The sequence below is a fragment of the Heterodontus francisci genome, unplaced genomic scaffold (genome assembly GCF_036365525.1).
Source record: "Heterodontus francisci isolate sHetFra1 unplaced genomic scaffold, sHetFra1.hap1 HAP1_SCAFFOLD_1474, whole genome shotgun sequence".
NCBI classification, from domain to species: Eukaryota; Metazoa; Chordata; class Chondrichthyes; order Heterodontiformes; family Heterodontidae; genus Heterodontus; species Heterodontus francisci.
This window is the reverse complement of record NW_027141526.1, coordinates 50,396-76,879: the sequence shown is the minus strand read 5'-3', so window position 1 is coordinate 76,879 and position 26,484 is coordinate 50,396. Positions and strand designations below refer to the sequence as shown.

Genomic DNA, 26,484 nt, shown 5'->3' with positions numbered 1-26,484 from the left:
TCCCACGCCCCTCTGCACTGGGTGCCCAAAGATCAGGAGCGTGGGGCTGAAGTGCAGCCAGAACCTGAGGAGCAGCCCCGTCAAATACTCAAACAGGGGCTGCAACTTCGCACACTCTACATATATGTGAAACACGGACTCCCGATGTAAAGGGGCAGGACTCCCACATAGAGACCCCTCCATCGGAGTTTCCCCTCGCCGCCAGATGTGAACGCGGAGCGCCAGGGCGTGTCCGGCCGGCTGACGAGGGCGAGTAAGTGGAGAGTGTGCAAGAGCAGCCCGTACAGGAAACCTCTCCGCGCCGATTGGAATGGCACAGAGGGCATTTCCGAGAGGCGGCTCGGGTTGTGCGGGACCGGCTCCCGAGAAGGGTTTCAGGGCCTGGGTCCGATGAGCAGTTCCGGCCGAGTGGGGGTCAGCTCGGCCAGCAGCGCTCCACTTTCCCGAGCCCCCTCGCCACCCGCAGTGAGGGGCGTCCCGGGGGCTTCAGCTACTCCTCCGCCTACCGGTCCATCCTCGGATTCGGCCGCCCGGACACCAGAGGCGCTCTCCTCCGCCGATGGGGGAGCGCCCTGACTGGAGGCGACCATGTTCCAGACTCGCAATAGATCCCGGTAAAAGACAGGCAACTCCCTCAGAGAGGCGCGGCTAACAGCCTCTGCCAGGAGCTGCGTGTCGTCTCGAAGGCAGTGATACTGGCTGAAAAAATACGTCGCCAGCGCACACCATCTGGGTGGACGCTCGACGTACAGGTATCTCTGCAGGGTCCGAAGGCGGAGAGTCGCAGTCTGGGTGCAGACGCACACCAGCAACTGGCCGCCTTCCTCGTTCGGGAGACTCAGGACCGCGGCAGAGACCCAGTGTTTCCTCTTGCCCCAGAAGAAATCGACGAGTTTCTTCTGGATCTTGGCGGCAAATGCAGGGAGCGGGGCCAAAGTGACCAACCGGTACCACAGCATGGAGGCCACCAGTTGGTTTATGACCAGCGCTCGGCCCCTGTAGGAAAGCACTCAGAGCAGTCCTGTCCAACGCCCCAGCCGAGCGGTGACTTTCGCCTCCAACTCCTGCCAGTTTGCCGGCCAGGCTTCCTCAGTGGGGCTAAGGTGGACTCCCAGATAGAGGAGGTGCGTGGTGCTCCACGCAAAAGGTGTCATCTCCTCCGGCAGGGAGTCCACCCACCACTGACCAACCAGGAGTCGGGAACATTTCTCCCAATTGATCCTCGCGGAGGACGCGGCAGAAAAGGTCTGCTGGCAGTCGCGCATCCTCCGCAAGTCAACGGGATCTGTGATTGCGAGGAGCACGTCGTCGGTGTAAGCCGAGAGGATGTCCCGCGTGGCCGGCTCGCGCAGAGCCAATCCCGTCAATCTCCTGCGAAGCAGGCACACGAAGGGCTCCACGCAGATAGTATACAATATGGGAGTGTTTGACGTGGACAGTGCAGAGGGAGCTTTACTTGTGATCTAACCCCGGTTTTTTTTCACTAAAAGCAGGGCCACAAAAAATTGTTCAAAACTCGAGTGTTTCTCTCCACGGAAATCTTTAGTAAAAGGCGAAAGATTTATACGATATGAGGAGAAACCAGAGTAACCCCTGTGCTGTATCTGTCCTGGGAGTGTTTGATGGGGACAGTGTAGAGGGAGCTTTACTCTGTATCTAACCCCGTGCTGTATCTGTCCTGGGAGTGTTTGATGGGGACAGTGTAGAGGGAGCTTTACTCTGTATCTAACCCCCGTTTTTTTTTTAAAGGTGGCCTTTATACCCCAGGCCCCTTTTATATTTTTCACGTCGAGGGGGCCTTTATTCCTCAGGCCCCCTTTATATACATATTCACAGTTTTAAAATAACTTTATTAAAACCAGATAAATAAACAAAAAACTCAAATTAAAATGCCATTCTCGGCGTCGACGATGCACTCCAGTCCCTGCGGTGCCGACCGGTCGCGGAAGGCCTCAAGCGTACCGGCGGACATCGCATGCTCCTTCTCCAGGGACACCCGGGCGCGAACGTAACCGCGGAAGAGGGGCAGGCAATCGGGGAGAACGGACCCCCCCGACGGCCCGCAACCTGGACCTGTGAATTGTCACCTTGGCCAGGCCCAGGAGCAGACAGACGAAGAGATCCTCATCCCAGCCCAAGCCCCTCCACACCGGGTGCCCAAAGATCAGGAGCGTGGGACTGAAGTGCAGCCAGAATTTGAGGAGCAGCCCCTTCAGATACTCAAAGAGGGGCTGCAACCTCGCACACTCCGTATATACGTGGAACACAGACTCGTCCAGGCCGCAGAACGTACAGGCGGCCTTGGGAGTCCGTGAACCTACTTAAAAGCCTATTGCACGGGACTGCTCTGTGCAGCACCCTCCACCCCAGGTCCCCGATGGAAAGGGGGACGACTCCCGCTTGGAGAGACCTCCATCGGCGTTTCCCCTCGCCGCCAGATGGCAATGCGGACCGCCAGGGCGTGTCCAGCCGGCTGACGAGGGCGTGGAAGTGGAGAGTGTGCAGGAGCAGCCCGTACAGGAAACCCCTCCGCGCCGATTGGAATGGCACGGAGGGCATTTCTGAGAGGCGGCTCGGGTTGTGCGGGACCGGCTCCCAAGGAGGGTTTCGGGGCCTGGGTCCGATGAGCAGTTCCGGCTGAGCAGGGGTCAGCTCGGCCGGGATCGCTCCGCACTCCCGAGCACCCTCACCACCCGCAGTGAGGGGCGTCCCGGGAGTTTCGGCTACTCCTCCGCCCGCCGGATTGTCCCCGGAGTCGGCCGCCCTGACAGCCAAGGCGCTCACCTCCGCCGGCAGGGGAGCGCCCTGACTGGAGGCGACCATGTTCCAGACTCGGAATAGATCCCGGTAAAAGACAGGCAACTCCCTCAGAGAGGCGCAGCTGACGGACTCCACCGGGAGCTGTGTGTCATCTTGAAGGCAGTGATACTGGCGGAAAAAATACGTCGCCAGCGCACACCATCTGGGAGGACGCTCAACGTACAGGTATCTCTGCAGGGTCCGAAGGCGGAGAGTCGCAGCCTGGGTGCGGACGCACACCAGCGACTGACCGCCCTCCTCAATCGGGAGACTCAGGACCGCGGCAGAGACCCAGTGTTTCCTCTTGCCCCAGAAGAAATCGACGAGTTTCTTCTGGATCTTGGTGGCAAATACAGGAGGCGGGGCCAAAGTGACCAACCGGTACCACAACATGGAGGCCACCTGTTGGTTTATGACCAGCGCTCGGCCCCTGTAGGAAAGCACTCAGAGCAGGCCTGTCCAACGCCCCAGCCGAGTGGTGACTTTCGCCTCCAACTTCTGCCAGTTTGCCAGCCAGGCTTCCGCAGCAGGGCTAAGGTGGACTCCCAGAAAGAGGAGGTGCGTGGTGCTCCACGCAAAAGGTGTCAACTCCTCCAGCAGGGAGTCCACCCGCCACTGACCAACCAGGAGTTCGGAACATTTCTCCCAATTGATCCTAGTGGAGGACGCGGCAGAAAAGGTCTGCTGGCAGTCGCGCATCCTCCGCAAGTTAACGGGATCTGTGACCACGAGGAGCACGTCGTCAGCTTAAGCCGAGAGGACGACCCACATGGCCGGCTCGCACAGAGCCAATCCCGTCAACCTCCTGCGAAGCAGGCACAGGAACAGCTCCACGCAGATGGTATACAATATGGAGTGTTTGACGCGGACAGTGTAGAGGGAGCTTTACTCTGTATCTAACCCCTGTGCTGTACCTGTCCTGGGAGTGTTTGCTGGGACAGTGTAGAGGGAGTTTTACTCTGTATCTAACCCCCGTACTGTACCTGTCCTGGGAGTGTTTGATGGGGACAGTGTAGAGGGAGTTTTACTCTGTATCTAACCCCCGTGCTGTACCTGTCCTGGGAGTGTTTGATGGGGACAGTGTCGAGGGAGTTTTACTCTGTATCTAACCCCCGTACTGTACCTGTCCTGGGAGTGTTTGATGGGGCCGGTGTAGAGGGAGTTTTACTCCGCTTCCTACCTGCCAATAGCGGCTGCAGCACGGTTCGCCCATCAGGTCCGATTGCGGTGAATCCAAGCGCCATGGGGGGCTGCCGGTAGGTGGCGGCAGCACAGTGGACAGATGAAGCCGACGTGACCAGTGGGATCGGGGACTGCATTCCCGCTGTAGATGGGATGTAGGTTATCCTGGTGGGAGACAAGTACCATTGGTGAACAGGGCAGGTGTCAAAGGACTGACATTTCTACAGTGCCTTTCAACACCTCAGGATGTCCTAAACACTTTGCAACCAATGAGCAAGGTCTGAAATGTAGTCACTGTTTGGATATAGGTAATGCATACACAGTAAGATCCCACATACAGCAGTTTGACAATGAGCAGATAATCTGTTTCTGTAATGTTGACTGAGGGATAAATATGTGGCCCAGGACACCGGCAAGAACTTGTTTTTGTAATTCAGTCAGAAGATGTGGGTGTCGATGGTGAGGCGAGCATCACCATCCCAAATTGCCCTGGAGAAGGTGGTGGTGAGAGGCTACCTACTCTTCGAATACTTTTACATCCACCGGACAGGACAGATGGGGTCTCAGTTTAACATCTCATCCAACAGTGCAGCACTCCCTCGGTACTGACCCTCCGACAGTGCAGCACTCCCTCGGCACTGACCCTCCGACAGTGCAGCACTCCCTCGGCACTGACCCTCCGACAGTGCAGCACTCCCTCGGCACTGACCCTCCGACAGTGCAGCACTCCCTCGGCACTGACCCTCCGACAGTGCAGCACTCCCTCGGCACTGACCCTCCGACAGTGCAGCACTCCCTCGGCACTGACCCTCCGACAGTGCAGCACTCCCTCGGCACTGACCCTCCGACAGTGCAGCACTCCCTCGGCACTGACCCTCCGACAGTGCAGCACTCCCTCGGCACTGACCCTCCGACAGTGCAGCACTCCCTCGGCACTGACCCTCCGACAGTGCAGCACTCCCTCGGCACTGACCCTCCGACAGTGCAGCACTCCCTCGGCACTGACCCTCCGACAGTGCAGCACTCCCTCGGCACTGACCCTCCGACAGTGCAGCACTCCCTCGGCACTGACCCTCCGACAGTGCAGCACTCCCTCGGCACTGACCCTCCGACAGTGCAGCACTCCCTCGGCACTGACCCTCCGACAGTGCAGCACTCCCTCGGCACTGACCCTCCGACAGTGCAGCACTCCCTCGGCACTGACCCTCCGACAGTGCAGCACTCCCTCGGCACTGACCCTCCGACAGTGCAGCACTCCCTCGGCACTGACCCTCCGACAGTGCAGCACTCCCTCGGCACTGACCCTCCGACAGTGCAGCACTCCCTCGGCACTGACCCTCCGACAGTGCAGCACTCCCTCGGCACTGACCCTCCGACAGTGCAGCACTCCCTCGGCACTGACCCTCCGACAGTGCAGCACTCCCTCGGCACTGACCCTCCGACAGTGCAGCACTCCCTCGGCACTGACCCTCCGACAGTGCAGCACTCCCTCGGTACTGACCCTCCGACAGTGCAGCACTCCCTCGGTACTGACCCTCCGACAGTGCAGCACTCCCTCGGTACTGACCCTCCGACAGTGCAGCACTCCCTCAGTACTGACCCTCCGACAGTGCAGCACTCCCTCAGTACTGACCCTCCGACAGTGCAGCACTCCCTCAGTACTGACCCTCCGACAGTGCAGCACTCCCTCAGTACTGACCCTCCGACAGTGCAGCACTCCCTCAGTACTGACCCTCCGACAGTGCAGCACTCCCTCAGTACTGACCCTCCGACAGTGCAGCACTCCCTCAGTACTGACCCTCCGACAGTGCAGCACTCCCTCAGTACTGACCCTCCGACAGTGCAGCACTCCCAAAGTACTGACCCTCCGACAGTGCAGCACTCCCTCAGTACTGACCCTCCGACAGTGCAGCACTCCCTCAGTACTGACCCTCCGACAGTGCAGCACTCCCTCAGTACTGACCCTCCGACAGTGCAGCACTCCCTCAGTACTGACCCTCCGACAGTGCAGCACTCCCTCAGTACTGACCCTCCGACAGTGCAGCACTCCCTCAGTACTGACCCTCCGACAGTGCAGCACTCCCTCAGTACTGACCCTCCGACAGTGCAGCACTCCCTCAGTACTGACCCTCCGACAGTGCAGCACTCCCTCAGTACTGACCCTCCGACAGTGCAGCACTCCCTCAGTACTGACCCTCCGACAGTGCAGCACTCCCTCAGTACTGACCCTCCGACAGTGCAGCACTCCCTCAGTACTGACCCTCCGACAGTGCAGCACTCCCAAAGTACTGACCCTCTGACAGTGCAGCACTCCCTCGGTACTGACCCTCCGACAGTGCAGCACTCCCTCGGTACTGACCCTCCGACAGTGCAGCACTCCCTCGGTACTGACCCTCCGACAGTGCAGCACTCCCTCAGTACTGACCCTGGAAGTGTCGGCCTGGATGTTGGGGCTCCAGTCTCTGGAAGGGGACCCGGACCCATCACCTGCTGATGCCGATGTGAGTGTCACCCCCTGAATAAGAGCTGAGAGGTTTTTCCCTGTGGGATGGGAGAGGGCTGGTTACTGCTCAGCACGTTACCTGTTTGCCGTGGGCAGCAGCATCTTCTGTGGGTGGCTGGAGGTGGCCATCACGGCTGTGGCCATGGTTGGGAAGCTGGTGTGGAGAGCTGGGCTGGCCGGCTGCTGGACTGCAGTCTGCGAGCTGACCTGTTGCTGCATCACAGGGATCGGAGCAATCTGTATAATCTGCGAAGGAACCGAGAGGGCAGAAGTGAAACACAGCGCAATCCCAATGTCTCAATCCGTTCATGTTCTCCACTCTTAATCCTCGACTCAAACCCAACTGTGAATGGCCCTGCCCTCCCACCTCCAAGGTCTCCAAACCCCTAACTCACCCAGGACAAGTTACTGGAATTTCTATGGCACCTTTAAACATAGTAAAGCATCAGATGGCACATTACAGGAGTGTTAATCAGACTGATTCGGTGATACTGAGCCCCATAAGGACATACCTGGACAGCTAATCTAAAGCTTGCCCAAAGAGGTAGGTTTTAAACAGTGTCTTGAAGGAGGAGAGACAGACAGAGAGAGAGAGAGAGAGGGGTAGAGAGGCGGAGAGATTAAGGGAGGGAATTCCAGAGTTTAGATCCCAAGCAGCTGAAGGTCCGGTGCCAATGTTGGGGCAGCGGGAATGGGGATGGACAAGAGGCCAGAGTTGGAGGAGCGCAGAGTTCTCGGAGGGTTGTCGGGCTGGAGGAGTAAAGAGAGATCGGGAGGGGTGTGTTATGAGGGGATTTGAAAACAAGGGAAGGGTTACCAGACTGGGAGTTAATGTAGGTCAGGTAGCACGGTGGGGGGCGATGAGTGAACGGGACTCGGTGCCAGTCAGGATATGTGTTTGGGGGGGGGGGGGGGGTGGAGAGGCGGGGGAGAATCACTCTTCCAGAAGGTTCTGTGGGGTGCCACTCACCTTGCTGGCCTGTTGGGCTCCGTTCTGCACCGGCAGTGGAATCGAAGGCGTCGCCATGTGCATCTGGCTGGCGGCTGTGGCAGCAATGCCCATGGTCACCTGCGGCGTTGGCACAGCCACCAGCATCTTCCCTTGCACCTGGCTGGCCGCAGGGTGCAGGCCCGCGGGCTGGACCATCTGCGCGGCGTTGATGGGCGAGAGTGCGGGCACCGGAGACATGGACTGAACTAGAGAGAGAGAGAGAGAACACATAAGGGCATCAGAAGTAGAAGCTGGAGTAGGCCACTCGGCCCCTCAAGCCTGCTCTGCCATTCAATATGATCAAGGCTGATCTTCTACCTCAACTCCATTTCCCCAACCTATCCCCATATCCCCCGATTCCCTTAACATCCAAAAGTCCACGGATCTCCCAGTCTTGAAGATATTCATTGACTGAGCCTCCGCAGCTCGATGGGGAAGAGAATTCCACAGATGCACAATCTGCCGAGTGAAGAAGTTTCTCCTCATCTCAGTCCGCAATGACTGACACTTTTTCCTGAGCCTGTGACTCCGGGCTCTAGACTCTCCAGCCAGGGTGAACCAGTCTCTCAGCATCTACCCTGTCAAGCACTGAAAGAATTCTGTTTCAATGAAAGGGAGAGAGAGCAGGAAATGTGAGCACCAAAGTCTCACACAGAGCCACCCTGACCCCAGTTAAACATCAAGCCTCTCACTTCCCCAACTCAGTCTCCGCCTGTTCCCATGCTGAGTTCATAAAGGGGACATGGGTGATTGGTGAGGTGTTAAAGTTATCTTCAATGCACTCCTGCGATAGGAAGCAGGAGATGGGGGAGGGGGTCGAAATTAGCCATGTTGCCCACTAGAAGCTGGCGCGCAGATGTCAGATTGGATCAGGCTTTGATGCCAACCTGATGGTCACGTAACAGCCATAAAGCCCCTCTGGCCAGGAAAGAGGGGGTAGGTTATCACCGCATCACTAAACACCTACACGCACACCCAACACATGCAAACGCACGCAGGCAGCCCCACACAAACGCACAGGCAGCCCCACACAAACGCACAGGCACGCACCCCTACGCAAATGCACAGGCAGCGCCATCGCAAACGCAGGCACGCACCCCTACGCAAACGCAGGCACGCACCCCTACGTAAACGCGCAGGCAGCCCCATCGCAAACGCGCAGGCAGCCCCACGCAAACGCGCAGGCAGCCCCACGCAAACGCGCAGGCAGCCCCACGCAAACGCGCAGGCAGCCCCATCGCAAACGCGCAGGCAGCCCCACGCAAACGCGCAGGCAGCCCCACGCAAACGCGCAGGCAGCCCCACGCAAACACCCCCACGCAAACGCGCAGGCAGCCCCTACGCAAACGCCCCTACGCAAACGCGCAGGCAGCCCCACGCAAACGCGCAGGCAGCCCCTACGCAAACGCGCAGGCAGCCCCTACGCAAACGCGCAGGCAGCCCCTACGCAAACGCGCAGGCAGCCCCTACGCAAACGCGCAGGCAGCCCCACGCAAACACCCCCACGCAAACGCGCAGGCAGCCCCTACGCAAACGCCCCTACGCAAACGCGCAGGCAGCCCCACGCAAACGCGCAGGCAGCCCCTACGCAAACGCGCAGGCAGCCCCTACGCAAACGCGCAGGCAGCCCCTACGCAAACGCGCAGGCAGCCCCTACGCAAATGCGCAGGCAGCCCCACGCAAACGCGCAGGCAGCCCCACGCAAACGCGCAGGCAGCCCCACGCAAACACCCCTACGCAAACGCACAGGCAGCCCCACGCAAACGCACAGGCAGCCCCTACGCAAACGCACAGGCAGCCCCTACGCAAACGCACAGGCAGCCCCTACGCAAACGCACAGGCAGCCCCTACGCAAACGCACAGGCAGCCCCTACGCAAACGCACAGGCAGCCCCTACGCAAACGCACAGGCACGCACCCCTACACAAACGCACAGGCACGCACCCCTACGCAAACACCCCCACGCAAACGCACAGGCAGCCCCACGCAAACGCACGCACAGGCAGCCCCACGCAAACGCACGCACAGGCAGCCCCACGCAAACGCACAGGCACGCACCCCTACGCAAACGCACAGGCACGCACCCCTACGCAAACGCACAGGCACGCACCCCTACACAAACGCACAGGCACGCACCCCTATGCAAACGCACAGGCAGCCCCATCGCAAATGCACAGGCAGCCCCACGCAAACACCCCTACGCAAACGCGCAGGCAGCCCCTACGCAAACGCGCAGGCAGCCCCAACGCAAACGCGCAGGCAGCCCCAACGCAAACGCGCAGGCAGCCCCAACGCAAACGCGCAGGCAGCCCCAACGCAAACGCGCAGGCAGCCCCAACGCAAACGCGCAGGCAGCCCCAACGCAAACGCGCAGGCAGCCCCAACGCAAACGCACAGGCAGCCCCAACGCAAACGCACAGGCAGCCCTACGCAAACGCACAGGCAGCCCTACGCAAACACCCCCACGCAAACGCACAGGCAGCCCCACGCAAACGCGCGCACAGGCAGCCCCACGCAAACGCACGCACAGGCAGCCCCACGCAAACGCACGCACAGGCAGCCCCACGCAAACGCACGCACAGGCAGCCCCACGCAAACGCACGCACAGGCAGCCCCACGCAAACGCACGCACAGGCAGCCCCACGCAAACGCAGGCACGCACCCCTACGCAAACGCACAGGCAGCCCCATCGCAAACGCAGGCACGCACCCCTACGCAAATGCACAGGCAGCCCCATCGCAAATGCACAGGCAGCCCCATCGCAGGCAGCCCCTACGCAAACGCGCAGGCAGCCCCTACGCAAACGCGCAGGCAGCCCCTACGCAAACGCACAGGCAGCCCCACGCAAACGCACGCGCAGGCAGCCCCACGCAAACGCACGCGCAGGCAGCCCCACGCAAACGCACGCGCAGGCAGCCCCACGCAAACGCACGCGCAGGCAGCCCCACGCAAACGCACGCGCAGGCAGCCCCACGCAAACGCACGCGCAGGCAGCCCCACGCAAACGCAAGCGCAGGCAGCCCCACGCAAACGCAAGCGCAGGCAGCCCCACGCAAACGCAAGCGCAGGCAGCCCCTACGCAAACGCGCAGGCAGCCCCTACGCAAACGCGCAGGCAGCCCCACGCAAACACCCCTACGCAAACGCGCAGGCAGCCCCTACGCAAACGCGCAGGCAGCCCCTACGCAAACGCGCAGGCAGCCCCTACGCAAACACCCCTACGCAAACGCACAGGCAGCCCCACGCAAACGCACAGGCAGCCCCACGCAAACGCACAGGCAGCCCCACGCAAACGCACAGGCAGCCCCACGCAAACGCACAGGCAGCCCCTACGCAAACGCACAGGCAGCCCCTACGCAAACGCACAGGCAGCCCCTACGCAAACGCACAGGCAGCCCCTACGCAAACGCACAGGCAGCCCCTACGCAAACGCACAGGCAGCCCCTACGCAAACGCACAGGCAGCCCCTACGCAAACGCACAGGCAGCCCCTACGCAAACGCACAGGCAGCCCCTACGCAAACGCACAGGCAGCCCCTACGCAAACGCACAGGCAGCCCCTACGCAAACGCACAGGCAGCCCCTACGCAAACGCACAGGCAGCCCCTACGCAAACGCACAGGCAGCCCCTACGCAAACGCACAGGCAGCCCCTACGCAAACGCACAGGCAGCCCCTACGCAAACGCACAGGCAGCCCCTACGCAAACGCACAGGCAGCCCCTACGCAAACGCACAGGCAGCCCCTACGCAAACGCACAGGCAGCCCCTACGCAAACGCACAGGCAGCCCCTACGCAAACGCACAGGCAGCCCCTACGCAAACGCACAGGCAGCCCCTACGCAAACGCACAGGCAGCCCCTACGCAAACGCACAGGCAGCCCCTACGCAAACGCACAGGCAGCCCCTACGCAAACGCACAGGCAGCCCCTACGCAAACGCACAGGCAGCCCCTACGCAAACGCACAGGCACGCACCCCTACACAAACGCACAGGCACGCACCCCTACACAAACGCACAGGCACGCACCCCTACGCAAACACCCCCACGCAAACGCACAGGCAGCCCCACGCAAACGCACGCACAGGCAGCCCCACGCAAACGCACGCACAGGCAGCCCCACGCAAACGCACGCACAGGCAGCCCCACGCAAACGCACAGGCACGCACCCCTACGCAAACGCACGCACAGGCAGCCCCACGCAAACGCACAGGCACGCACCCCTACGCAAACGCACAGGCACGCACCCCTACGCAAACGCACAGGCACGCACCCCTATGCAAACGCACAGGCAGCCCCATCGCAAATGCACAGGCAGCCCCACGCAAACACCCCTACGCAAACGCGCAGGCAGCCCCTACGCAAACGCGCAGGCAGCCCCAACGCAAACGCGCAGGCAGCCCCAACGCAAACGCGCAGGCAGCCCCAACGCAAACGCGCAGGCAGCCCCAACGCAAACGCACAGGCAGCCCCTACGCAAACGCACAGGCAGCCCCTACGCAAACGCACAGGCAGCCCTACGCAAACGCACAGGCAGCCCTACGCAAACACCCCCACGCAAACGCACAGGCAGCCCCACGCAAACGCACGCACAGGCAGCCCCACGAAACGCACGCACAGGCAGCCCCACGAAACGCACGCACAGGCAGCCCCACGCAAACGCACGCACAGGCAGCCCCACGCAAACGCAGGCACGCACCCCTACGCAAACGCACAGGCAGCCCCATCGCAAACGCAGGCACGCACCCCTACGCAAATGCACAGGCAGCCCCATCGCAAACGCACAGGCAGCCCCATCGCAGGCAGCCCCTACGCAAACGCGCAGGCAGCCCCTACGCAAACGCACAGGCAGCCCCTACGCAAACGCACAGGCAGCCCCTACGCAAACGCATGCACAGGCAGCCCCACGAAACGCACGCACAGGCAGCCCCACGCAAACGCACGCACAGGCAGCCCCACGCAAACGCACGCACAGGCAGCCCCACGCAAACGCAGGCACGCACCCCTACGCAAACGCACAGGCAGCCCCATCGCAAACGCAGGCACGCACCCCTACGCAAATGCACAGGCAGCCCCATCGCAAACGCACAGGCAGCCCCATCGCAAACGCACAGGCAGCCCCATCGCAGGCAGCCCCTACGCAAACGCGCAGGCAGCCCCTACGCAAACGCACAGGCAGCCCCTACGCAAACGCACAGGCAGCCCCTACGCAAACGCACAGGCAGCCCCTACGCAAACGCGCAGGCAGCCCCTACGCAAACGCGCAGGCAGCCCCTACGCAAACGCGCAGGCAGCCCCTACGCAAACGCGCAGGCAGCCCCTACGCAAACGCACGCGCAGGCAGCCCCTACGCAAACGCACGCGCAGGCAGCCCCTACGCAAACGCACGCGCAGGCAGCCCCACGCAAACGCACGCGCAGGCAGCCCCACGCAAACGCACGCGCAGGCAGCCCCACGCAAACGCACGCGCAGGCAGCCCCACGCAAACGCACGCGCAGGCAGCCCCACGCAAACGCACGCGCAGGCAGCCCCACGCAAACGCAAGCGCAGGCAGCCCCACGCAAACGCAAGCGCAGGCAGCCCCTACGCAAACGCAAGCGCAGGCAGCCCCTACGCAAACGCAAGCGCAGGCAGCCCCTACGCAAACGCGCAGGCAGCCCCTACGCAAACGCGCAGGCAGCCCCTACGCAAACGCGCAGGCAGCCCCTACGCAAACGCGCAGGCAGCCCCACGCAAACGCACAGGCAGCCCCTACGCAAACGCACAGGCAGCCCCTACGCAAACGCACAGGCAGCCCCTACGCAAACGCACAGGCAGCCCCTACGCAAACACCCCCAACGCAAACGCACAGGCAGCCCCACGCAAACGCACGCACAGGCAGCCCCACGCAAACGCACGCACAGGCAGCCCCACGCAAACACCCCCACGCAAACGCGCAGGCAGCCCCTACGCAAACGCGCAGGCAAGCCCCTACGCAAACGCGCAGGCAAGCCCCTACGCAAACGCGCAGGCAAGCCCCTACGCAAACGCGCAGGCAGCCCCACGCAAACGCGCAGGCAGCCCCACGCAAACACCCCTATGCAAACGCGCAGGCACCCCCACGCAAACGCGCAGGCACCCCCACGCAAACGCGCAGGCACCTCCACGCAAACGCACGCACACACCCCTACGCAAACGCACAGGCAGCCCCACGCAAACGCACGCACGCACCCCTACGCAAACGCACAGGCAGCCTCACGCAAACGCACAGGCAGCCCCACGCAAACGCACAGGCAGCCCCACGCAAACGCACAGGCAGCCCCACGCAAACGCACAGGCAGCCCCACGCAAACGCACAGGCAGCCCCACGCAAACGCACGCAAGCACCCCTACGCAAACGCACAGGCAGCCCCACGCAAACGCACAGGCAGCCCCTACGCAAACGCACAGGCAGCCCCTACGCAAACGCACAGGCAGCCCTACGCAAACACCCCCACGCAAACGCACAGGCAGCCCCACGCAAACGCACGCACAGGCAGCCCCACGCAAACGCACGCACAGGCAGCCCCACGCAAACGCAGGCACGCACCCCTACGCAAACGCACAGGCAGCCCCACGCAAACAAAATGGCCTGTCTGTCTGTGTCGCTACATCGCCCTTATACGCCATCTTCCAAGACCCTCACTTCCCTGCCAACACCCCTCCATCGCCTCCCCCTGCCTCTTCTCTTTCCTTCATTGACCCCTCTCCCCACCACCACCACCACCACATCCCACCCCCGAAAGTCCTCCTTACCTTTCTGCATGACGCCGGGATTCACCACTGGTGTGGACTGGATGATGGGAATGCCCTGCTGGGTTGCAGCCGTGGCGATGACCTTGCCGTTGGGGGGCGGCAGGGTGAAGTGGATGCTGGTGCTGCCAGCGGGGGGCGGGGGCTTGCCGGCGGGCGAGAGCTGGAGCTGCTGCGGGAGGGTGGGTAGGATATACTGGAGCTGGGTGATGGCGCCCGGCTTCAGCTGCTGGGGTTGGATAATGCCCAGGGGCAACGTGCCGTTCTGGCTGCCCGCTGGGGTCTGGGTGATGAACTGGAGGGAGGGCTGCTGGGGCAGCACCTGGCCAGGGGCAGGGGGGCAGGAAGAGGGGGGTCCCCCGGCCTGCTGACAGCTGGGTGAGCTCATCACCAGGTTGGTCATCAGTGCCGTCCCCGGGCTGGACTTGGCTAAGGGGCAAAAGTTCACCAGGTGAGGGGAGGGCTTCTTCTCCGTGTGGCCTGGGGCATATAGCACTCCAATGCCCAGAGGGGAGCACGCCACCCGCCCACTGCTGCTCGACAGGGAGGGCAGCATTTGCCCGGTGAACTCGGTCTGGCCCAGGCTGGTGGCAGGGTGGGTCCGTTGGGCAGCGGGCAGGGGGGTGCTGCTGACGGGCCGCAGCACATTGGTGACGGAGGTGGAGGCAGCGCGGGTGAAGCCCCCGGGCCCGGATGCCGGCGGCGGACTGACCAGGACGGTGCCGCCGGAAGCCTTGGGGCAGCGGGCACCGGTGGCTGCAGAGACGGGCGCTCGCTCTGCCCCGGCCTCGCCTAGCGACAGGTGGCCCGGGGGCAGGCCGAGGGGCGCGATGACCGATTGGCCGGCGTACGGACGACCTCCCGCCCCCGCGACCTCCGCCCCCTCTGTCTTCTTCCGCTTCCTGTCGTAGGGCAGGCTGGGCTCCGCCACGGTGAAGCGCACGTCTCCCCGTCTGGCCGCCGGCGCTGTCTGCTGCTGCTCGGGCCTGGCTTTGTGCTCCACGTCCGCTCTGAAGGTGCCATGGGTCGTGGTCTGGAAGGGCCCATACCCTCGCGCCAGCTGGCTGTCCGTGCCCTGAGCCCCTCCCCCACCCTCGCCGCAGCTCACAGTCTCCGTCCGGATGGGCAGTGCTCGCTCCTGGGAAACTTCGATTGACGTCCGACACGGTGTGTAGCTCCCGGACTGCGATGACTGGATCACCTGAGGGAACATCTTCAGTGGGCGGGCGGGGAGAGAGAAACAGAACAGGAAAATAAATGGTTAACCCTTCGTCACTCTGTGCTCGCCCTTCAGGATCAATGCCTCCACGTAGGGTGGTGAGACTCTCGATCCTTGCTGGTCTGCCAATCTCAGGTAGTACAGCAGTAAAACCATCCCACGACCACTACTGGAAGAACAGCAGTGTCCCCAGTCCTGACGACAGGTCATTGACCAGAAACCTTACATCTGTTTCCCTTTCCACAGGCACTGCCTGGCCTGAACATTTCCAGCATCTTTTGCTTTTATTCTACCGAAACAGTTCATCTGGTTATACAGTTTGTGGGATCTTGCTGTGTGCTAATTGATGGCACATTTACTTATATTGCAACAGTGGCTATTTTTTTTTTTTTATAAAACGCACTGCATTGGTTGGAGTGTGCTTTGGGACATGAATGGGCCCTTTATCAAGGCATGTGATTTGAAATGCAATGCCTGATGTGGTGGTGGAAACAACAGCCTTCAAAAGGGAATATCTGAAGGAGAAAACATTGGAGGGATGATGGGAATGAGTGGGACTAAATAAAAACAGGAAGTGCTGGAAGCACTCAGCAGATCCGGCAGCATCTGTGGAGGGAGAAGCAGAGTCAACGTTTCAGGTCTGTGCCTCCCTCCGCTCGGTCCGCAAGCATGACCCCGAGCTTCCGGTTGCTTGCCATTTCAATTCACCACCCCTGCTCCCGTGTCCACATTTCTGTCCCTGGCCTGCTGCAGTGTTCCAGTGAGCATCAACACAAACTCGAGGATCAGCACCTCATTTTCCGATTAGGCACTCTACATCTTTCCGGACTCGAGACTAAGTTCAATCATTTTAGAGCGTGACTGGCCCTTTTTTATTTATTTTTTTGTTTGATCATTCTTTTATCATGTGCCTGCTTTAAACTTGTTTTTTTTCAGGTCTGCGCTTTTGGACAGAGCTGTTCATTATTCTGTCATGAACACTCTCACCACACCATTAGCACACTCTCTTTGCCTTTGCCCCATAACCTCCTTGTCAGTTAATCTCTCCTGCCCTCTGTCCTATCAGACGCCTTCCCTTTTAATCTCCTCCTCCTCCTCCCGCCCCATTCCCTTTTCACTTGCTTAAAACCTATTACATTTCTCACATTTGCCAGTTCTGATGAAAGGTCATTGACCTGAAACGTTAACTCTGCTTCCTCTTCCACAGATGCTGCCAGACCTGCTGAGTATTTCCAGCACTTTCTGTTTTTATTTCAGATTTCCAGTATCCGCAGTATTTTGCTTTTACTTTAGGGGAGTGGGGCTAACTGGATTGTCCTTTGAAAGACCTGGTGCAGGCTCAGTGGGCTGAATGGTTTCCTTCTGGCCTGTACTATTCTCTGATTCTATCTCCCATCAAATGAAAATGCCCCTATGGGTGTGGTATTGGAATTGGGGAGGGTTGCCTTCGCCAACAGAGGAGCGATGGAACTCGGGGCTATGCAAGAGATCAGAGCTGGAGGAACATGGCGACCTTGTGAGGTTGTAGGGCTGGAGGAGATGCAGTGTGGCTTAATTTTAGTATCAAGCTGCAGCCAGACCCGGGAGCCAATGTAGCCCAGCAAGCACAGGGGTGACAGGTGAATGGGATTTGGTGCGAGTTAGGATCGGGGATGCAAGAGTTCCGGATGAGCTCAAGTCTACAGAAGGTGGAAGATGAGAGGCCGGTCAGGACAGCACTAGAATAGTCGAGCCTTGAGGCAGCCAAAGACATGGGGATGAGGTTTCCAGCAGATGAGCTGAGGCAGGAGAGGGGACGGGTGATATTGTGGAGGTGGAAGTAGAGGATCTTTGTGATGGAGAGGATTGGGGTTGGAAGCTCAGCTCAGGATCAAATGCAGCACCAAGCTGCAGAGCCGGACAGTGAGCAGGGAGGCGATTCGAGTTGGTAGCTAGGGACTGGAGTTTGTGATGGGGAGCAAAGACAATGGCTTCAGTCTTCCCACTACTAAATTGGAGGAAATTGCTGCTCATCCAGTACTGGAATGGGAAGAGAAGCCATTGCTCCAGCTAAGATTAGATCGATTAAAAAAAAAAACGGAATGAGGCGAGTGCAGTCCCACCAAGCTGGACGACGGAGGAAAGACATTGGGAGCAGGATGGTATGGTCAACTGTGTCAAAGGCTACACACAGAGGCAGGTCAAGGAGGAGGAGGAGGGATCGTTTACCACGGTCACAGTCACATTGGATGTCATTTGTAACTTTGACAAGGGTTGCTGCAGTACTGTGGCAGGGGCAGAAACCAGATTGGATAATGACATCCAAGTTACAACACAGAAATAGACCATTCAGCTCTATGCCGGTCTTCATGCTCCACACGAGTATCCTCCCACATGACTTCATCTCACTCTACTCCTTTCTCTCTCGTGTGTTTACCTAGCTTCCTCTCAAATGCACCTATGCTTTTTGCCTCAGCCACTCCACGTGGTAGTGAGTTCCACTTTGTCAGCCCTCTCTGGGTAGGGGAGGTTTAAACGTGGAGTTGTGGGAAAGATGGGCATAGATTCTGGGGGGGGGGGGGGGGGGGGGGAGGAGGGGGGGATCAGCTTTCCACTTTCAAGAAGAATAATCCAGGGAACGCGCCATTTGAGAAGTTGAGCGCAGTGCAATAAGTCTGGAAATAAAAAAGCGAGCAGCAGTACACGAGAGCACGAGGCTGATAGACTGTCGTGAAAGAAACCCAGCCCTTCAGGGGAGGAAAGCTGCTGCCCTTATCCAGTCTGTGTATATGTGTCACTCCAGTTCCACATCAATGTGGCTGACTCTTAACAGTCTTCTGAAACGGGTCCAGGGAGCCCCTCGGTCAGGCCATCGAACGATGGGCGATAAATACTGAGCTTGACAGCAACAGCAGAGGGACAGCCAGTCTAGACGGGCAACAGCAGACGGGAGGGTGCGTACCTTATTTTCGCTCTCATCGCCAGACATCCCATCACTGTCACTGTCTGTCACCCGCTCCTTGCACTTTAGGTCTATGTCACCAGTGCTGTAGGGATCATCTGCTAAACACAGTAGGGTGAAATCATTAATTCAGAACAGCAACAAAGAGAGCCAAAGAGTGGTTGGAGACCCTCTCCTCTGGGCCCTCCCCTCAGGTGGCCTTACACTCTCCCCTCAGCTTTCTCCTTGTCCCCCACTCCAGAGAGCAGTGACCCTCCCTGGGGTGCCAGCTCCAGCTGCACCGTCCACGATCAGGTAGCAAGTATGGATGAGCTGAGACCATCAGCGCCAGCGCTTTGGGCATCATAGCTGGGCTGCTTCTTGCCCTGGTGCCCATCGTCCAGCAGGACCACCATCAGATGAGAGAGCCCTGCCTTCCAGCTGGAGTCAATAACAGCACCCCCAGTGACAGGGTCGATACAGGGAAGCAGTTTCCTCTGCTCAGCTTTCAAGGCAGAGATTGATCGATGTTTGCTGGGTAAGGACACAGAGCAAAAGGCCGGTAAACAGAACAGCCATTATCTCACTGAATGGCCTAACAGTACCGAGGGGCTGAATGGCCATCTAGTATTCCTGAGTAACAGGTGAGAGGGGCTGAATGGCCTCCTCCTGTCCTTGTGTAACAGGCTCGAGGGGCTGAATGGCCTCCTCCTGTTACTGTGCAGTGCCTGGGCTGCGAGTGGTGCCCTGGCGGAGAGTGGGGAGTGGCTGGTTCAGACAGCCCAGTTTCCCCATCTTCATCAGGGAGGAGCCTACCGGAGACACTCGGGGCCCTCTCCACGTGCAGCGCTCCCCTCCCTCTCCTCCGACTCACCCATCACATCATCGTCCCCTTCCTCCTCACAGATTACCATCCTCTCCTCATCGCTGGTCATGTCCTCACTGGTGGTGCGCTGGGACCTGAACGCCCGGGAGTGAGATGTCCTCAGAGAGCTGCTGGAGGTCACAGCATCGCTGGGGGGCTGAGAGCTGAACCCCAGTGTTCCTGGCGCAGCATGCTGTGACCTGACCCCAGGGTAAGGCAGTGGGCTCGAGCACATCTAGAATGGGGAGCAGGAGGAGGGCAAAGTGAGAACACACAATCTCCCTTTGTCAACACCGCAAATTTTTTACAGCACTTTTAACGGAATAAAGGAAGTTTCACGTTATCTGCAAACTTTGAAATTGTCCCCTGTATACTGAAGTTCAATTCATTAATACATCTCAGAGTGTGTATAACAGGGGTCTCAATAAAGATACCTCCCGCAGGTCTGATAGCACTGTTCCCCTCTACTCTCAGCCAATTTCGTATCCACTCTGCACGGCACCTACAATCCCAAAGGATTCAACTCGGAAACTTGGACATTGTTCCCCACTGTGCCCCAACACCAGCTCAAGGCCCCCCTACAACCCAACTCCAGCTCATTCCCCCCATACCCCGACACATTCCCCCCTACACCAGCTCATTCCCCCCCGACACCCCAACTCCAGCTCATTCCCCCCTACACCAGCTCATTCCCCCCCTACACCCCAACTCCAGCTCATTCCCCCTATACCCCAACTCATTCCCCCCCGACACCCCAACTCCAGCTCATTTCCCCTATACCCCAACTCCAGCTCATTCCCTCCATACCCCAACTCAATCCCCCCTAAACCCCAACTCCAGCTCATTCCCCCCCAAACCCCAACTCCAGCTCATTCCCCCCCAAACCCCAACTCCAGCTCATTCCCCCCCATACCCCAATTCCAGCTCATTCCCCCCTACACCCCAACTCCAGCTCATTCCCCGCCATACCCCAACTCCAGCTCATTCCCCCCCATACCCCAACTCCAGCTCATTCCCCCCCATACCCCAACTCCAGCTCATTCCCCCCCATACCCCAACTCCAGCTCATTCCCCCCCATACCCCAACTCCAGCTCATTCCCCCCCATACCCCAATTCTAGCTCATTCCCCCCTACACCCCAACTCCAGCTCATTCCCCCCCATACCCCAACTCCAGCTCATTCCCCCCCATACCCCAACTCCAGCTCATTCCCCCCGCACCCCAACTCCAGCTCATTCCCCCCGCACCCCAACTCCAGCTCATTCCCCCGCACCCCAACTCCAGCTCATTCCCCCCGCACCCCAACTCCAGCTCATTCCCCCCGCACCCCAACTCCAGCTCATTCCCCCCGCACCCCAACTCCAGCTCATTCCCCCCGCACCCCAACTCCAGCTCATTCCCCCCGCACCCCAACTCCAGCTCATTCCCCCCGCACCCCAACTCCAGCTCATTCCCCCCGCACCCCAACTCCAGCTCATTCCCCCCGCACCCCAACTCCAGCTCATTCCCCCCGCACCCCAACTCCAGCTCATTCCCCCCGCACCCCAACTCCAGCTCATTCCCCCCGCACCCCAACTCCAGCTCATTCCCCCCGCACCCCAACTCCAGCTCATTCCCCCCGCACCCCAACTCCAGCTCATTCCCCCCGCACCCCAACTCCAGCTCATTCCCCCCGCACCCCAACTCCAGCTCATTCCCCCCGCACCCCAACTCCAGCTCATTCCCCCCGCACCCCAACTCCAGCTCATTCCCCCCGCACCCCAACTCCAGCTCATTCCCCCCTATACCCCAACTCCAGCTCATTCCCCCCTATACCCCAACTCCAGCTCATTCCCCCCCAAACCCCAGCTCATTCCCCCCCATACCCCAGCTCATTCCCTCCTATACCCCAGCTCATTCCCTCCTATACCCCAACTCCAGCTCATTCCCCCCATAACCCAGCTCATTCCCCCCCTACACCCCAACTCCAGCTCATTTCCCCTATACCCCAACTCCAGCTCATTCCCCCTATACCCCAACTCCAGCTCATTCCCCCCATACCCCAACTCAATCCCCCCTAAACCCCAACTCCAGCTCATTCCCCCCCATACCCCAACTCATTCCCCCCATACCCCAACTCATTCCCCCCCCCACCCCAACTCCAACTCATTCCCTCCGCTATACCCCAACTCCAGCTCATTCCCCCCGCACCCCAACTCCAGCTCATTCCCCCCGCACCCCAACTCCAGCTCATTCCCCCCGCACCCCAACTCCAGCTCATTCCCCCCGCACCCCAACTCCAGCTCATTCCGCCCCATACCCCAATTCCAGCTCATTCCCCCCTACACCCCAACTCCAGCTCATTCCCCCCCATACCCCAACTCCAGCTCATTCCCCCCCATACCCCAACTCCAGCTCATTCCCCCCCCATACCCCAACTCCAGCTCATTCCCCCCCCATACCCCAACTCCAGCTCATTCCCCCCCATACCCCAACTCCAGCTCATTCCCCCCCATACCCCAACTCCAGCTCATTCCCCCCCATACCCCAACTCCAGCTCATTCCCCCCCATACCCCAACTCCAGCTCATTCCCCCCCCATATCCCAGCTCATTTCCCCATACCCCAACTCATTCCCCCCTTATACCCCAACTCCAGCTCATTCCCCCCCTACACCCCAACTCCAGCTCATTCCCCCAATACCTCAGCTCATTCCCCCCTATACCCCAACTCCAGCTCATTCCCCCCTATACCCCAACTCCAGCTCATTCCCCCCTATACCCCAACTCCAGCTCATTCCCCCCTATACCCCAACTCCAGCTCATTCCCCCCTATAACCCCAACTCCAGCTCATTCCCCCCTATACCCCAACTCCAGCTCATTCCCCCCTATACCCCAACTCCAGCTCATTCCCCCCTATACCCCAACTCCAGCTCATTCCCCCCTATACCCCAACTCCAGCTCATTCCCCCTATACCCCAACTCCAGCTCATTCCCCCCTATACCCCAACTCCAGCTCATTCCCCCCTATACCCCAACTCCAGCTCATTCCCCCCTATACCCCAACTCCAGCTCATTCCCCCCTATACCCCAACTCCAGCTCATTCCCCCCTATACCCCAACTCCAGCTCATTCCCCCCCTATACCCCAACTCCAGCTCATTCCCCCCTATACCCCAACTCCAGCTCATTCCCCCCTATACCCCAACTCCAGCTCATTCCCCCCTATACCCCAACTCCAGCTCATTCCCCCCTATACCCCAACTCCAGCTCATTCCCCCCTATACCCCAACTCCAGCTCATTCCCCCCTATACCCCAACTCCAGCTCATTCCCCCCTATACCCCAACTCCAGCTCATCCCCCCCTATACCCCAACCCCAGCTCATTCCCCCCCTATACCCCAACTCCAGCTCATTCCCCCCTATACCCCAACTCCAGCTCATTCCCCCCTATACCCCAACTCCAGCTCATTCCCCCCTATACCCCAACTCCAGCTCATTCCCCCCTATACCCCAACTCCAGCTCATTCCCCCCTATACCCCAACTCCAGCTCATTCCCCCCTATACCCCAACTCCAGCTCATTCCCCCCTATACCCCAACTCCAGCTCATTCCCCTCCATACCCCAACTCCAGCTCATTCCCCTCCATACCCCAACTCCAACTCATTCCCCTCCATACCCCAACACCAGCTCATTCCCCCCCATACCCCAACTCATTCCCCCCCATACCCCAACTCATTCCCCCCCATACCCCAACTCATTCCCCCCCATACCCCAACTCATTCCCCCCCATACCCCAACTCATTCCCTCCCATACCCCAACTCATTCCCTCCCATACCCCAACTCATTCCCTCCCATACCCCAACTCATTCCCTCCCATACCCCAACTCATTCCCTCCCATACCCCAACTCATTCCCTCCCATACCCCAACTCATTCCCTCCTATACCCCAACTCATTCCCTCCTATACCCCAACTCATTCCCTCCTATACCCCAACTCATTCCCTCCTATACCCCAACTCATTCCCTCCTATACCCCAACTCATTCCCTCCTATACCCCAACTCATTCCCTCCTATACCCCAACTCATTCCCTCCTATACCCCAACTCATTCCCTCCTATACCCCAACTCCAGCTCATTCCCCCCATACCCCAACTCCAGCTCATTCCCCCCATACCCCAACTCCAGCTCATTCCCCCCATACCCCAACTCCAGCTCATTCCCCCCATACCCCAACTCCAGCTCATTCCCCCCATACCCCAACTCCAGCTCATTCCCCCCCATACCCCAACTCCAGCTCATTCCCCCCATACCCCAACTCCAGCTCATTCCCCCCATACCCCAACTCCAGCTCATTCCCTCCATACCCCAACACCAGCTCATTCCCCTCCATACCCCAACACCAGCTCATTCCCCTCCATACCCCAACACCAGCTCATTCCCATCCATACCCCAACACCAGCTCATTCCCCTCCATACCCCAACACCAGCTCATTCCCCCCCATACCCCAACTCCAGCTCATTCCCCCCGCACCCCAACTCCAGCTCATTCCCCCCCGCACCCCAACTCCAGCTCATTCCCCCCGCACCCCAACTCCAGCTCATTCCCCCCGCACCCCAACTCCAGCTCATTCCCCCCGCACCCCAACTCCAGCTCATTCCCCCCGCACCCCCAACACCAGCTCATTCCCCCCCATACCCCAACTCCAGCTCACTCTGTTCTAACGAGTCCACCTCAGTCCCCCTACACCTTGCCACATTACCTGTGCGAGCTCCACCAGGGCCTCGCTGTTCCTCTCACACTTCTCCGAGCTGTGCACGCCGCTGTGTGAGAAGGCTCGTGGCCGGGTCAGCTGGGTGCTCGCTGCCCCAAGGTGCTGGCTGCGCTCAGGACCCAGCAGCAGGGAGATCGGCTTCGATTCAGTGCATGGGGGGCCATGGCAGTCGGACACCATCTCGGAAGAAGCTGCATCAAAGGAGTAAACATCAAGCTACAAAAGACAGGGCCCACTGGACTCTGCAGCCACTCCCTCACCATGCACGCCACCCCCCCATACCTCACCAAAGGTGGCTGAATAGCCTCCTCCTGTGCCTGGTAACAGATCGCAGGGGCTGAATGGCCTCCTCCTGTTCCTGGATAACAGGCTCGAGGGGCTGAATGGTCTGCTGGGATCCAGTGTTTACTTGCTCCAGTTGCATTCCACCTCAATTCCAGGAAAACCTGAAGAGCATTCAGTGAGTCAGGCTGGGCCCTGTTCCCCAGCAGCTCAGTCCGTATGGGATCAGAATAGGTGCTCCCCCTGCTTCTATATGGCACAGAGCAACCCAGGCCGTCACCGCACTTGACAAAATCACAAGCCTCGCGCCCACTCATGCTAAATGCGCTTGTGATCATGTAGCGTGGGTTTCTGCTGAGATAGCTCCACACACGGGAGCGCATGTTCAGAAACCGGCCGTGCACTCGCCCTCACATACTTGGCTCTGACTTAAAGACCAACTTCCCCCATCGGGGCAGTACACTAGGGATATCCCCCCACCATTTGCCATTCCCACCGTGTTTGAAGCCCCGTCTAGGATGGGGTACCTGTAGTGGCGGACAGGGTCCCGGTCTCAGACATGCTTCTCTCCCGTTTGCTCCTTGCACCTCACGACCAACGGGCCCGTCATAGCAGCTTTGACGTCAGAGCTCGACTTCTTGCGGTCCTTGTTGCACCACTTCCAGTCAGGATGAGCCTTGAAGTGAGCCTCCTTCACCTGCCAGGGAACCCGGACAAGGCAAGGGAGATCAATGTCACTCATGCCATACCATCCGACCTCCAGCCCTAGCCTCTTGACCCGATCCAAGCCCCCAACAACCTGGCTCACCCATATGCAAAACTAACCCCTGCAGAGAACCCCGACCTCACCACTCACGGACATGCCTCACTGCCTCCACTCGGCCACTCAGCCCAGACCGCCACCACTCGGCCCAGACCGCCGCCAGCTTTGTGGCAGAGACGCTGTGTTTCGACCATACCAGGATGATGCTCAATATCTACTACAATCTTCAATTAACCCACAACCCAACACCTAGATGTAGCACTGGTCCACCACCACCATAGCTCCCTCTACACTGTCCCCATCAAACACTCCCAGGACAGGTACAGCAGGGGTTAGATACAGAGTAAAGCTCCCTCTACACTGTCCCCCATCAAACACTCCCAGGACAGGTATAGCACGGGGGTTAGATACAGAGTAAAGCTCCCCTCTACAATGTCCCCCATCAAACACTCCCAGGACAGGTACAGCACGGGGTTAGATACAGAGTAAAGCTCCCTCTACACTGTCCCCATCAAACACTCCCAGGACAGGTACAGTACGGGGGTTAAATACACAGTAAAGCTCCCTCTACACTGTCCCCGTCAAACACTCCCAGGACAGGTACAGCACGGGGTTAAATACACAGTAAAGCTCCCTCTACACTGTCCCCATCAAATACTCCCAGGACAGGTACAGCACGGGGTTAGATACAGAGTAAAGCTCCCTCTACACTGTCCCCATCAAACACTCCCAGGACAGGTACAGCACGGGGTTAGATACAGAGTAAAGCTCCCTCTACACTGTCCCCATCAAACACTCCCAGGACAGGTTATTGGAATTGCACCAAGGGAATACTGTGGGTCTGATCCTGCCTCAAATGCTCACTATGTCACTAGACCAATGCTGCAGTTGCCATGTTCTCATCCAAGTGGCTCAGATGCACCTCCAGAGCAAACCTGGAACTCTGTGCCACAAAAAGCTGTTGAGGCCGAGGGGAGAGCAGGTCAACTGAAACTGTCAAAACAGGTCGACAGACTTTTGTTGGACAACGATATTAACGGATTGTGGAATCAAGGATGTTAAGAATATAAGAAATAAGAGCAGGAGTAGGCCATTCGGCCCCTCAAGCCTGCTCTGCCATTCAATAAGTTCATGGCTGACCTGACTGTGGCCTCAACTCTACTTTCCTGCCTCCCCCATAACTTCGACGCCCTTGTAGATCAAAAACCTGGCTAACTCAGCCTTGAATATAATTCAATGACCCAGCCTCCACTGCTCTCTGGGGAAGAGAATTCCAAAGATTAACAACCCTCTGAGAGAAGAAATTCCTCCTCATCTCCTTCTTAAATGGGAGACCCCTTATTCTGAAACTGTGCCGCCTCGTTCTACATTCCCCGAGGAGAAGCATCCTCTCAGCAAAAAAACTTTAAAGCCCCCACAGAATCTTATTTTTCAAAAAG

General features: G+C 59.2%; 1 protein-coding gene and 1 non-coding gene across 2 annotated transcripts; both read right to left on the bottom strand.

Moving 5' to 3' along the window:
• Positions 1-1,463: 1,463 nt before the first annotated feature.
• Positions 1,464-24,876, bottom strand: LOC137363983 (protein capicua homolog). The gene is made up of 9 exons (XM_068027473.1): positions 24,810-24,876; positions 23,989-24,191; positions 19,255-19,480; positions 18,402-18,502; positions 14,245-15,454; positions 7,455-7,681; positions 6,564-6,730; positions 3,923-4,146; positions 1,464-1,540 (listed from the first exon to the last, which is right to left on the bottom strand). The coding sequence occupies exons 1-9, from the start codon at positions 24,841-24,843 to the stop codon at positions 1,464-1,466; spliced, it is 2,469 nt and encodes an 822-aa protein (XP_067883574.1). The 5' UTR covers positions 24,844-24,876.
• On the bottom strand, positions 1,480-1,590 carry LOC137363984 (U5 spliceosomal RNA). The gene has a single exon (XR_010972868.1). It is a non-coding gene; the product is annotated as a U5 spliceosomal RNA (small nuclear RNA).
• Positions 24,877-26,484: the final 1,608 nt, after the last annotated feature.

What these genes read in the sequence shown, in the direction of transcription:
- LOC137363983 (XM_068027473.1), bottom strand. Translation starts at nt 24,843, where the DNA reads ATGTCTGAGACCGGGACCCTGTCCGCCACTACAG. An exon ending in CCCTGGTGGAGCTCGCACAG is followed by an intron (nt 19,481 to 23,988) that starts GTAATGTGGCAA and finishes TCCCCATTCTAG; the next exon opens with ATGTGCTCGAGCCCACTGCC. An exon ending in AGGGGACGATGATGTGATGG is followed by an intron (nt 18,503 to 19,254) that starts GTGAGTCGGAGG and finishes TACTGTGTTTAG; the next exon opens with CAGATGATCCCTACAGCACT.